Source organism: Octopus bimaculoides, chromosome 19 (assembly GCF_001194135.2).
Source record: "Octopus bimaculoides isolate UCB-OBI-ISO-001 chromosome 19, ASM119413v2, whole genome shotgun sequence".
In the NCBI taxonomy this organism is placed as follows: Eukaryota; Metazoa; Mollusca; class Cephalopoda; order Octopoda; family Octopodidae; genus Octopus; species Octopus bimaculoides.
Window position 1 is genome coordinate 47,507,902 of NC_068999.1, and position 14,717 is coordinate 47,522,618.

The window sequence follows — 14,717 nt, forward strand, 5'->3', positions numbered from 1 at the left end:
TTTGTATTTACTCGTTTGTCACTTGATTAGATTTGTCACAAAACAGAGAGAACTTCTATAAAAACATTAAAAGAAAGTTTTGGAATCGTTCACATACCACCACCACCACCACCACCACTATCCACCACCACCACCGCATCATATATATATATATATATATATATGTATGTATGTATATATGTATGCATATATTATATCTATGTGTGTGTGTCTGTATTTGTCCCCCATCATCCCTTAACAACTGGTGTTAGTACATTCATGTCCCTGTAACTTAGCAGCTTGGCCAAAGAGATTGACAGAATAAGTATTAAGTGTAAAAAATAAGTCCTGAGGTCGATTTCTTCAACTAAAACCCTTCAAGGTGGTGCTCCAGCATGGCTGCAGTCAAATAACTAAAAGAAAAGAAAAGAATTATGTTTCCCTTGTTCCAATTAGAAGTGGTTTTAAGGTTTAGAGATTTATTCTTTAATCTCGCAGTTCAAAGGAATCTAATGATTTCTATTTGAAAGTTTGTCTCACAAAAAAAAAAGCCTGCAAATGAGGCAGTGGTTGTGGTGGTGATGGTAGAGATGGTAGTGGCATTGGTGGAGTTGATGGTGGCGGTGGTGGTAGTGGTGGTGTTGGTGGTCTTGTGGGTGGTGGTATTGATGGCAGCAGAGGCAGTGGTAGTACTGGTTGTTGTTATTGTGGTGGTGGTAATGATGTTGCTTTGGTGGTGCAGATGGTGATGCAACAAGTGGAGGTGATGGTGGTAGTGGTGGTGGCAGTGACGGTGATTGTTAATAAAAAGAACACTGACGCATAGCATGATGACAGTTTTAAAATTCTGAAAGATGTTTGCTTTTTTTGAAGAATTAGCAAAATATTAACAAACAGATCAATAAATCCACAGGAATTTTAATTGGCAGCCAAGCCATAAAAACCTTTCTTTACCTTCCTTGATATTTTCTAAATACGATTGAACTTTTCCAACAGAATCCGATATGATTTCTTTCATTTCATTCCAAAGAGCCCACTTGGACTGTCGCCCAACGACTATACAAAGGTTGTCAAAGCTATTCTGATACCACTCCTGTATGATTTGGCTTTCATTCTTGTATACTTGATGTTTTGCTGCAAGGATCTGGGCACTGTTATGTTCAGAATAAGACCTGAAGCAAACAGATATAGCAACAGAAAGTTAAAGTTTGCTTGAATTTCTAAACAATTGAATAGAAAGCATGGAATGTACTTGTTTGTAAAAATGGTCGGCTGCCATTTGGGGCTTCTTTTTTTAAATTTTAAATACAATACTTCAGTTGACTTCATTTTCATGTACTTTTTGTACTCACAAAGGTTTCTCTCACCGAGTGAAAGAAAGACTGTATGATGCATGTTATTGTTGTTGGCACTCTGTCGCTTACGACGTCGAGAGTTCCAGTTGATCCGATCAACGGAAAAGCCTGCTCGTGAAATTAACGTGCAAGTGGCTGAGCACTCCACAGACATGTGTACCCTTTACGTAGTTCTCGGGGATATTCAGTGTGACACAGTGTGACAAGGCTGACCCTTTGAATTACAGGTACAACAAAACCAGGAAGCGAGAGTGAGAGAAAGTTGTGGTGGAAGAGTACAGCAGGGTTCATCACCATCCCTTGCCGGAGCCTCGTGGAGCTTTAGGTGTTTTCACTCAATTAACACTCACAGAATAAGTGTTAAGGCTGGTTCCCTTGGTGAAGGGGATTGGCCTGCAAGGGTCCTGTACCGATGCCACATAAGAAGCACTCAAGCCAGTGCCATGTAAAGGTGCTTGTGCAGTGCCATGAAAAAGCACAGGTTCCAATCTGATTTGGCATGGTTTCAATGGCTGGATGCCCTTCTTAATGCTAACCACTCCAAGAGTGTAATGGGCGCTTTTTATGTGCCACTGGCATGGGTGCCATTTGCGTGACACTGGCAACAGCCATGACTACAGTTTCACTTGGCCTGACAAGTCTTCCCAAGCACAGCATACTGCCAAGTATCAGTCACTTGTCATCACCACCGTGAGGCCCAACATACAAAGATCATGCTTCACCACCTTGTTCCTTGCCTCCGTGAGGCCCAACATTCGCAGATCATGCTACTGGCTATGGCCACGATTACAATTTCACAGGTGTCATTTACATGACACCAGCAACAAGCATTATGTTTAACAGAGTAATCTAATAATACCAAAAGGTGAAGAATAAAATGACCAGAATTACATCAGACAAAATTTAGATTTTATTGGAGGCAAAGTATTTTCAGCCAGACTCACGTTTCCTTCTCGACTCGTTCAATAGATCCTCTGAACGCAGTTTCTTCCATGGCAGTATTCAACACTATGACCTTTACTGGAATAATCTTCCTGGCATCCAGTAATTTGGCTTGATGGTCAGTCGCAGGTATGCCGTCAAAAACATAACTAAAAGATAAGGAAGTAATTGAGTAAGATTGAGTAAAATTTTAAGGATTAATTATATCTAAAATGCGAAGGTGTAGTAAAATGATATCATGCCATCTGTCACAGCTTGCATAGATTTTCTTTTGTTTTTTAACAACAACAACCACAACAACCATCACCGCCACCATCATCATCATCATCATCGCCACCACTTAATATCCTCTTTTCCATGCTTGCATAGGTCAGTCAGAATTTATTTTGAGGCAGGTTTCCTGCTGCCAACCCTTAATTGTTTCAAGAAAAGTAATATTTCCAGTGACCAGGCATGTATTTACAGAATATTGGAAAGGAATGACACAGCTTGTTTGATAGTGACAAATAAACATATGCACACACATGCACACACACACACATGCACACACACACGCACACACACACACACACACACACACACATGTGCGCACACACAAGGAATTGCAGTATGTCCAGACATCGGGGTTCCCTTAAATTCACCTGTGCCCTTTTGCCCTGTTGCAATTAGAAGACCAAAGATGAAAATAAATACCCTCGTGTTTGAGCAGTGACATCCAATAGAGCCACTTCAATAGCTTTCACTGCTAATTCATCTGGAACAATGGACCCTTTAATAAGGTAGCTTAATATTTGTTGAGCAAGAAATGTCTTGGGTTGGTTATCCAACACATTCCTTACAGCGTCTCCCATTGATAATTTCATTAGTCCAAATTGGTCAGCAAGTTTGTTACAAACTGAAAATAGAAAATATAAATTCAAATGATAAAACGTTTATTGTTATATTTTGGGATGGTCATTTTTTTCTTTTCCGCCACACGCAGTATATATTCATATGCATTATATATTCGTTCTTTACTCGTTTATTATTGTTCTTATTTTATTTTATGTCCATTGCCCGGAAATCTTTTGTCACACGTCTGTGACCTCTTCAGCAACTCTTCCATCCATGTGCATCCTCCTGTTCTGTTTAGTCTTGTTTTAGTTCTGTTTAGAGAATGGATTAAACAGAACGGAGGTGGGGGGATACAAGTGGATGGAAGAGTCACTGAAGAGATCACAGATGTGTCATGAGAAAGATTTTCAGACAATGGACAGCAGATAAAATAAGAACAATAATAAACAAGTGAAGAATGAACACATAAAGTGTGCTTATTTGGCAAAAAGAAAAAAAAAATGACCATCCTGAAATATAACAATATCTGTTTCAAAATACGATTTCATATCAGGAATTTTGCAAAACATGGAAATGGCATTAAAAGTTAAAGTTATAAAGACTGAAAATTTAAACTTACAATAAGTTTTCCCAGACTTTGGTGGTCCGATGATGCTGAGTTTGACTGGAACTACAAGTTTAGGCGATATACCTTCTAAGTAATACAATGGGTTCTTACTAAATTCCTCCCGTGCTTGGACTGAGCTGAAGAAGTAGATATACTGACGATATATACAGGCCACTCTTTTTTGGTTCGGTCTTTGGTAAGGCAGTATGCAATTACCTTCTTTGAGCTTGAAATTAAATTAAAAAAATTATTATTAGCAACAATATAATTAAGTATAGCTTTTCTTTTATTCTTTTGTTTTTTACTTGTTTCAGTCATTTGACTGGAGCCATGCTGGAGCACCGCCTCTAAGTCAAAGAAATCGACCCCTGGACTTATTCTTTGTAAGCCTGGTACCCATTCTATCGGTTTCTTTTGCCGAACTGCTAAGTTATCGGGATGGAAACACACAATAACAGTTGTCAAGCAGGGGGACAAACACAGACACATACACACATATACATATATATACGACAGGCTTCTTTCAGTTTCCATCACAAGGCTTTGGTCAGTCTGAGGCTATAGTAGACAACACTTGCCCAAGGTGCCATGCAGTGGGACTGAATCTGGTTGGGAAGCAAGCTTCTTACCACACAGCCACTCCTGCGTCTATAGCCATTCCTATTTTAATTAAGTCTTTTAATTGCTTTTCATTCAATACATAGTATTTTGGACAAAAAATACTGGTTTCAGATTTTGGCACAAGGCCAGCAAGTTTGGGGAGGGGGAAAGTTGATCACATTGGCCCCAGAGCCCAAATGGCAGTTATCTTATTGATCCCCAAAAAGATGAAAAGCAAAGTCGACCTCAGTGGAATTTGAACTCTGAACGTAAAGATAGGCAGCATGCCACTAAGCTAATGATTCTGCCAGCTTGCTGCCTTCATAATGATTTCAAATTTTGGCACTAGGCCAGCAAGTTCGGGGGGAGGGGTTAAGTCAATTACATCGACCCCAGTGCTCAACTTGTACTTATTTTATCAACCTTGCAAGGATGTTTGTTTTCAATCTTTCATGCAAATATGTTTGGCCAGAGATAAAAAAATACTTTGGGAACAAGGAAGGGTTGACAACAGGAAGGGTATCCAGTCACAGAAAATCCACTTGAACAAATTCTGTCTGACCAATGAAAGCATGGTAAACTGGACATTAAAATGGCAATAATTATCAAATAAAATGTAAATTGCTGCAAAATGAAAAATATCAGTAGTATTATAAACACATCAGAAACAATTACATAATACTAGATGTCCGTACATAAAGAACAATTAATATGTAAATGACACAAGGGTGAGAATTACCATAACAGGACACCAATATCCCAAATGACTTAGTAGCTTATATCCAGCGTTTAGAAGTGTCTTTGCCATTTGTTCATTCACGGGATACACTCTTTCAAACAGACTTTGTCGATATGTAACATAGCGTTTCAAGGATTTCATCAAAATATAATTAACAATATGCTGTCTCTGATTGGCTTCGATATTAATGCAAGGAATTAGATGATCATCCAAAGCGACCTGCAATGATACAGAAAATCTTTTAGAACAAAATATGTATTGCAGATTTCTTCCAGAGAATTTCTACCTTGTGAAAAAAAGTTCATAAATGAAGTTGCTATAATAGCCTTGACTACAAACAAATTTCACAAGTTCATGTTGGTATCATCATTCCAGATGTAGATAATATATTTCAGTTGCAGTGGAGGCGCAATGGCCCAGTGGTTAGGGCAGCGGACTCGCGGTCATACGATCGCGGTTTCGATTCCCAGACTGGGCATTGTGAGTGTTTATTGAGCGAAAACACCTAAAGCTTCATGAGGCTCCGGCAGGGGATGGTGGCGAACCCTGCTGTACTCTTCCACCACAACTTTCTCTCACTCTTACTTCCTGTTTCTGTTGTGCCTGTAATTCAAAGGGTCAGCCTTGTCACACTGTGTCACGCTGAATATCCCCGAGAACCACGTTAAGGGTACACGTGTCTGTGGAGTGCTCAGCCACTTGCACGTTAATTTCACGAGCAGGCTGTTCCGTTGATCAGATCAACTGGAACCCTCGACGTCATAAGCGACGGAGTGCCAACAAACAATTTCAGCTGCTAAACCATTGTAGGCCACTACCCAAGGATTGGTAACAGACTATCCGTAGTCAGGAACTTCCCTGCAGGCTAGAGTGTTTGTCTCTTATTGAACATCGCCTTCTCTTTCTTTTGTCTACATCTGTTATTACCCCTTGATGTTGTAAAGATAAAAAGCAAAGGAAAATCATAGAAACTGACCCGAACTTTTTCTATTTCTGTAATCTCTATATCATAAAGCAATGAAATATCTTTAGAAAATCTAGCTTTGGCTTCTTCTTCAGTTTCATATTCGTTCCTTTTGTCATCTTCAGGCAGCTGCAAGACAGAATCCATAGGTATGTAGATTTATGAAGAAATTATATCAAAAGAGAAAACTATTCAAAGACTATCTTTCAATAAATATTCTTTGTAAAACATTATTTAAAACAGGATTCTATAGAATGGAATGAAGAGTATCCCAGTTCTATAAAATGATTATCTCACTTCAATAAAATAGACTGAGGATTATTCCAGTTCTATAAAATGAACTGAGGACTTTCTCAGTTCTAAAAAGTGGACAGAGGATTATCCCAGTTCTATAAAATAAATAGGATTATAAATGGCCCAAAAAATACTCAGTTTTTTTATTTCTAAATTGTAAAACACCACAATATATTCCCAAAGTCTACTGTGAAACTTACTCAATGTTCTAAAATCTATTGTCAAGTTTAAGTTGAAGACATAACTTATAATTACCGGAAATTCTTCCAACAGTGTTGATTCAATGTCTATTTCTTCTTCAGCATCCTCATCTTTTCCTTCCTTTAAATAACAGGAACATTTTACAAAAAAAAAAAGATGCAGCTTAGTTACAAGAAGGAAAAATTACATCATTACATCGTTACAACTGTAATTCTTTCTTAAGGTAGTAGTAGTAGTAGTAGTAGTAGTAGTAGTAGTAGTAGTAGCAGCAGCAGCATCAAGAGTAGCAGTAGTAGTGATCACCATCATCATTGTCAAACAACCTTGCCCAGACTTGTGCCTCAGAAGGGAACTTTCTAGGTGCAATCCCATGGTAATTCATGGGAGAAATAGGAGTGGCTCAGGAGGGAGAATTGAACAGAAAGTAGTAGAATGATGTGCAAGGTGTAGGGAGTAGTAGAGAGGGAGATATAGGGATATGTAAGGGGCTATAGTAGGTGGGCCATGATGGTAGATATGGGAGGGTGTTGTGAATGAGAGAACAAGAGAGAGAAAGAAAAAGGAGAGAGAAAAAGAGGAAAAGGTGAAGAGTGAGACGGAAAGGGAGAAAGAAAAAGAGGGAGAGAGAACAAGATGGATTCTGAAAGGATGGAAGGCAAAGTCAACTTCAGCGGAGTTTGAACTCAGAACGTAAAGATGGCTGAAACGCCACTAAGCATTTTGTCTGGTATGCTAATGGTTTAACGATTCTGCCAGCTCACTGTCTTAAATTATTGATTAATTATTACAATATAATTAAGTAAATACCTCTTCTGTTGCTCTTTGTTTTTCACTCATTTCATTTAATATTTCCAAACGTCTTTTTTCAATGTTTTCGCTCTTGAAATGGAAAATGGATAAAATAAAATATTTTAAAATAAAAATAAAGAAAGTATTGGAAAGAATCATATTATTTGTTGCGGGAAATAAAGAGGTGAATTTAAAATTATAACTGGGTATTAAGTGGTGAGAGATTATATGACAAGGTATAAAGAATAAGAGAAAGATTAACAGAATTTCTGAACTAACAATAATGTTTTAAGAATGAAATCAATGACAATAATTTCTGAAATGTTTACTAACTCTTTCCTGCATTAATTGTTCCCTTTTCTTCTCTATTTTTTCAAATCTCACATCCCTTTTAGCTTTCCAAGCATTTATTTTGGCTGGCAACAATCTGTTAACGACATCGTCCATTTCAATGCTTAAGATGATGGCAACTTCAGGGAAACATCCGCTATTTGCTGTTGAATTGATATCATCTGTCATGCTCGGATAACCTTCTAATATAAATCCAACTGATCTAAAACACAAGAAATATCATACGTATAGTTTTAAAATTGTTGCTATGAAGACTTAATAAGTATTTTGCTTTAAAATGTAATTTAACCCTTCAGCATTTAAACCAGCCATATCCAGCCCAAATAGTCTACCTGTCCTATGTTCAAACTGACCAGATCCAGCCTCTCTCACCTACCCTATGATGTCTTTCTTTACATAATAAACAATCACATCAACAAAATTTTGAAGCTACAAGATAATGCATGAATAATACAAAACAATGTGAATAAATAATCATTACATTTAATAGAATAATCTGAATGCTGAAGGGTTTAATAGAAATATAATACCACCATGCCAACCAACTTATTATTATTCATTGCTAGTCACAGTGCATTTCTTTCCATCATTGTAGCTTTTGAGCAATGTGACCCGACTGGTCAGGTAAGCAAATATCCTTCTTGAGCAGAACGATAGTCCATTGCAAGGTCACCCATTTGCAGCTGGTTGGACTGGATTAAGCATTTAAACCATCCATATCTGGCCCAAACAGTCTACCTGTCTTATCTTCAAACTGACTAGATCCAGGCTCTCTCACCTACCCTATCATGTCATTCCACATAATAAACAATCACATCAACAAAATATCACAGCTGGTTGGACTGAAGCAATGTGAAATTAAGTGTTTTGCTAAAGAACACAACACACTGCTATTTCTGTGAATCGAAACCATGATCTAGTGATGATGAGTGCAACACCTCAACCACCAGGCTACATTCTCATTAACATATCACACTAGCAATCTGATAATCTCATCTAACAACTCTCCTTACTCCTTATTACCATGGCCACAATAATGGCTGTGTGGTTAGAAAGCTTGCTTCACAGTGACACAGTTTCTGGTTTGTTTTTGTGACATGTTACCATCTTAGGGTTGACTAATACCTTGACTGCACTCCACAGAAATAACCATTGCATGATGGAATATAATAATATATGGTCCCATCTCTGGCTAGAGCTTGGCATATTTACAACGATGGACTGAAGTCGAGTACTTAGATGTAAAAAGATGACAATGATGATGCCGCTGACGACAATGATAGCAATGATGATGATGATGATGATGATGATGATAATGATGACTTTGATTGTACAAATCACTTCCAGTAAGACAAACCATGGCTACTCAACAACTTCACCAAGATGTTTCGAGGCAGTTAACATTCAGTAAAACATTTATTCCATTTTCTAAAAAATAAGAACAACCAGAATAGTTATTGTGGTTCTTATGCAACCCTAACCCTAATCCTAACTCTTGCGCTAACCATCATATACCAATCTTAAAAGATAACATCAATAGTAGAGTATTTACACAAACCTGTATGGTTCTTCAAACCACCAAGGTGATATAATCGACAACTGTAACTCACTAGGTAAAGGGTTGTTAGCCTCGAGAAAGTGTCTAATACATTCTTCATCTTCAGTCAACTCTTCAGGTTCTGTGAGGGTTTCCTATAAACAACAGATGGAATACTTGTATAAATGTCTCATAACATGTCTTATACTGACCTATTTTATTGTTGTATACTATTGTCTCATAGTATTGTCTTCTACTATTGTCTCATAGAATTGTTTTTATACTATCGTATCATAGTATTGTCTTATAATATTGTCTCATAGAATTATCTTATACTAGTGTCTCATAGAATTGTTTTTATACTATTGTCGCATAGAACTGAATTATACTATTGTCTCATAGTATTGTCTTATATTATTGCCTTATACTGTTGTCTCATAGAATTGTCTTGTACTATTGTCTCATAGAGAGTGTAGTGGGTGCTTTTTATGTGCCACCAGCACAGGAGCCAGTCAGGCAAACCTGGCATCAACCACGTTCGGATAGTGCTTTTTACATGCCACCAGCACAGGAGCCAGTCAGGGGCACCAGCCTTAGCTGCAAAATTGCTTTTACTTAACTCAAGCATATCATATCACCCAACGCATCAGGGCGTATTCTTAACAGAGCCGGTCATGCATAGCTGCGATCTCACTTTAGTTGCCGGGTCTTCTAAATCACAGCATATCTCCAAAGGTCCTGGTCTCCTGTCATTGCCTCTGTGAGGCCCAATGTTCAAAGGTCATATATATATATATATATATATAATAAAAAGATTAATGAAAAAAAAATCAATTGATTCACACATTAAAATCAACCATCTAAATAACTTACTGATTGTTACAGTAACAATACTTACTGCTTGTTGCTCTTCAATATCTTTATTTTTATTATCTGATTCTTCATCTGACCTGGAATCAAAATAAATTACCATTAGATGCTAACCTCATGACGAAAATTATACACAGCCATCACACTTAAAGTTTACAGACACAGTCTGTAAATAGTCAACTACATGGGGAAGGGTATGGCCAATTTAAATGAACACCCAGCACATGACTGCTTCCTATTTTATTAATCCAAGAACAGATGACAGCCAAATTCCAGCTCAAAATATAATGGGACATAAATAAATAACACCAGCTATTTTATCTGGGTCTCAATTAATTCAGCAATCCAGAATGCTCCTCACACAATATGATGCCACCCTGTCATTCATCTTTGGGTACACAGTTCCTCATAATGGAAACAGCAGCAAGCCAATGTATGTCATTAGGTAACACCTGTTCTTTTGGCATTTATAAATTAATAAAATTTACACACACACACACATACATACATACATACATACATACATACATACATACATACATACATATATATATATATATATATATATATTTTTTTCCTCTCAACCTTTTCTGTCGAAGAGTGTAGGCTTGAAATGTTCAAGAGTTTTCCATTCTTCTTGAGCATCAAACCAATGCACCTGATCATCATCATCATTTAATGTTCGCATGGAAAGGAGACGTCAATAAAACCTATAAAACGTTCCTCCATAACCACATACAACAGATACATTTTCAGTGTTTTATCTACTTCTCTCTACTTACAGCTCCCCGTAGTCTGTAGTAGTATCCTCTTCATACAACGGACCAATTTTCCTGCCAGTCTTTTTAATAATCAATTCTTGTAATTTTTCTTTGAATGAAATGTGGAAGATACCAAATTTATTTGCTATGTAACGGCCATAAACAGTTTTTCCTGAGCCATGTACACCGAGTATGCATATCCTAAGTGGTGGAGGCTGGAAGAAAAAGTCACAAAATCTTCATAAAATTTATGAATTTATTTAGAATAATTAAATTGTCTAGAGTAAAAGAATTAACATTTCTGCAGCAGAAGATGGGTTTTCTTGAGTACAGCAAGGCACCATATATACACGGTTTGCCAAAAGTCACCTGGCAGTAAATCAAAATTCCATAAATACTTAATATTCAATTTAATTTATTCATTCCAATTATGTTGGGGTTAAACAACGATTATAAGCAGGATCCTTTGCTTTCATCAGAGACTAGAACAGTAATAAGGAAATCCCCAAACTCAAAACTCTGAGAGCCTGACACTTGACTCAACAGGTCTTCTCAAGTACAGTTTATTGCCCAATGATTGACGGGTACTCTTAAATAAATTAATTTACGTATATAAAACTATACATATTCTTGTAGGAAATTGAAAGAACTAGTACAATCTTCTTCGTCACTTGACTTTTCGGTTAATAGATCAGCCCTGTCATCTCCTAAGGATTAAATTAGCAACCAAATTGTTATTTCAAGGTATTAAATTAGCATTGCTGATAAATTGATTAATATTACAAACCTGGAATGGTTTGTCTCTGGGGACAAATTCCTCTGGCTGCACTACAAACTGGTCTGATATTTCAATGGATGTCAAGTAATACAGTTTATTTGCATATTTGACTGCTACTTCTTGTCTCGCTGAGATTAAAACTCCTTTTTCTTTCAACATCACTGGACAATAATGACTTACATCACCTAGTAATCTCTTCTTACTTATTCTGGGATCTTCTTCCTACAAAAGAAAAATAAGAAAAATGCATTTGTTGGGAAAAAATTATTTAAAAAATTATATTGTTTTTTAAACATTTAGATCAATCCAAATATGTTTGGGATATATTTCACTTGTACAATGACTGAATTCACTGATAATTTGCCATGGAGAACCATTTTTTTACTTTAGGCAATAGGTGTTGGATGGTGAACACATTTCTCACTTCTTGACAATCATCAGCACCATGTACTACAAGAGAGACAACCTTGAAATGACTTCAGAAACATTTGTCTACCTATCAGTGTGACTTTGGAAACATTTGTTTCCCAATCAGCATAAAAAAATTAGCTGACAACATATGACACCAGCCTCAGCTAAATGAAATATTGTAGTTGACACACAAAAGCAAAAAAAAATATTTTAATCTGTTCAAATATATTTCGGACATATTTGGCCAGTACTCATTGCTTATTTGTTGTGGAGAACCTTTCTCGCTTTTCGCAATAGGTGACGAAAAACACCAACAGTCATCACAAGATGCCCTCCCTTGGTAGAATGGTGAATGCATTTCTCACTCTTTGACAATCATCAGCACCATGTACCACAAGAGAGACAACCCTGAAACGACTTCAAAAACATCTGTTTCCTTATCGTAAATCAGCATAAAAAAATTAGCTGATCAAGTGCAATGCCAACCTTGGCTAGACAAAATATTGTAGTGAGTGCATGAAAGCAGTGTTGTGTATAAACAAACATTTAAATCAGTTCAAAAATGCTTGGGACATATTTGACCTGTACAAAGGTCGTATTCACTGTTAATTTGCTGTGGGGAACTTTCCTTGCTTTAGGTGAAAGGTGTTTTGATATTCATTTCCTATAAGGAAAGAAGGAAATGTTTCCAAAGTCATTTCAGGGTTGTCCTTCTTGCAGTACAATGTGCAAATGACTGCCAAGATGTGAGAAATGCATTCACCATTCTTCCAAGGGAGGGCACCTTGAGATAACTGTTGGTGTCTTTCAAAACCTATTGCCTAACAGCAAGAAAGATTCTTCACAAGAGATTAGCAGTGAATAAATATAGCCTTTATACAGGTTAAATATGTCTCATGCATGTTTGAACTGATGTAAATGTTTATTAATTTGCAACACGACTTTCATGTGCTCACTACAATACAAATTGTTTATGCTAAATGAAAAGTAATTGCATGTAAAATTGATTAAAATGAATGATGTCAAGACAATACCTCTTCATCATAATTGTCATCTTCTTCTTCTTTCTCATCTTCCTCCACCTCAGCTTCATAATTTGCATCATCTTCTTCCATCTCAGTAACAGAATACTCAGCGGCTTCATGTTTGAAAGGTTCTGTCACAAGCAAACAACAATAGACAATCAGACACATTAGATATGCGCTAGGAATTTCCTAATTAAACCAACCTTATCTATAGGGTTGTTGGATAAATTCATTCCTATATTTCACTCTTTTTAAGTTAAATCTTTCTGATGTTATTTGAATTAACATACAAAATACTTTTATATTGTGAAATTTTATGGCTCTTTCGTAGCTTTATTCTGTGTCTACAACTTTTGTTCATTGTCTTTGAAATCTGAATAAATTTGACCTCTTTTCAGACATATAATGATGAAATATCAAGTAGAAAAAAAAAATGCAATTAATATAGCAACTCAAAACTTACCATATTTTCTGGCATACACGTCAACATAGTATATAGTGTAAGCATAAAAAGTAAACATACAAACATCATCACTATCTTTCCTAATCCAGCTGCTTTCCACACAGAACTTTTGGTCCTCCAAAGTTAATTTGTTATAAGTCAAACTACCTCTGTTGGATATAAATTTTGGTGAGAAAACTTTACAGCAAATGTAATTTTTTAACTGAAAAATAACTTGCTGATGGACAAAATTACATCCAGTACAAAAAGTTTCAGAGCTGGAAGAATCATTAACATGCCTGGAAAAATGCTTAGTGGTATTTTGGTTGTCTTTATGTTCTGAGTTCAAACTCTAACAAGGTTGACTTTGCCTTTCATCTTTTGGGGGCCAAGAAAATAAGTACCTGTTGAGAACAGGGGTCAACTTACTCTTTCCCCCAAAATTGTCAGCCTTGTGCCAAAATTTGTAATCAATATATTATTTGTTGTGGTAGGATCCTGGACACACCCATGTGACTGAAAATGGACTACGTGAACTGTCAGCAGCAGTTGACTGTGATGGTCAACCGTTATTGGTTACGGTGTTAGTGCGATGTGTGTTGGTTTAATATTGTACCTATGTCCAAGTAGTATCAAGTGCATTCTGTATGACCATAATAATTCTGCGATAGGTTATTCTAGAAAACTACATTCCAAATATTTTATTTGGGTAATACTATTTTTACACCCAACATGTAAACCCACGCCATAACATTATTTATGTTTCCTTCCAAATTCTGCTTCATTAAAAACAAAAAAATTTTTAATTTCTACTTACTTTCAACTTCTTCTACAACTTTCTTGAAAATATCGTCAATAGTTTGATTCTCAATAGGAATTATAGTCGGGTCTATACCAATGAAAGTTTTGACGCCGTCAACTGAACCGCAAAGAATAACGTTTGCGTTGTGCAGTACTTTTCTATATTCTTCAGCTGCCTCTTTATGCATCACATTATCACTTGAAGTTGTAGGTGTTTCACCCTCAGTCTAAATTTCATAGAGAAGTGATTGAAAAATAAGCAAAACAGTAGAACTGAAGACAAAATTTATTCAAGACTGTGATTGTTATTGGCATAATGAGCTCCCCTCCTCCACACACAAGATACAACAAAATATGATTATAATTATTCAAACAGGCATGGCTGTGTGGTAAAAAGTTTTTGTTGTATATATATATATATATATATATATATATAT

The 14,717-nt window shown here is 36.4% G+C and overlaps 1 protein-coding gene across 1 annotated transcript in view; it reads right to left on the minus strand.

Annotated features, from left to right (window-relative positions):
* The window catches only part of LOC106867518 (adenylate kinase 9), a 50,851-nt gene that overhangs the window by 6,698 nt on the left and 29,436 nt on the right, over positions 1-14,717 (minus strand). Inside the window, exons 18-32 of the mRNA XM_052974713.1 lie at positions 14,297-14,507; positions 13,047-13,168; positions 11,611-11,823; positions 10,845-11,038; positions 10,091-10,142; positions 9,214-9,347; positions 7,638-7,857; positions 7,323-7,394; positions 6,570-6,635; positions 6,033-6,149; positions 5,057-5,275; positions 3,730-3,943; positions 2,970-3,171; positions 2,279-2,425; positions 886-1,151 (exon numbers count right to left, since the gene is read on the minus strand). Of these exons, the coding sequence (XP_052830673.1) occupies positions 886-1,151; positions 2,279-2,425; positions 2,970-3,171; positions 3,730-3,943; positions 5,057-5,275; positions 6,033-6,149; positions 6,570-6,635; positions 7,323-7,394; positions 7,638-7,857; positions 9,214-9,347; positions 10,091-10,142; positions 10,845-11,038; positions 11,611-11,823; positions 13,047-13,168; positions 14,297-14,507 (2,449 nt within the window). The remainder of the gene's footprint in view (positions 1-885; positions 1,152-2,278; positions 2,426-2,969; positions 3,172-3,729; positions 3,944-5,056; positions 5,276-6,032; positions 6,150-6,569; positions 6,636-7,322; positions 7,395-7,637; positions 7,858-9,213; positions 9,348-10,090; positions 10,143-10,844; positions 11,039-11,610; positions 11,824-13,046; positions 13,169-14,296; positions 14,508-14,717) is intronic.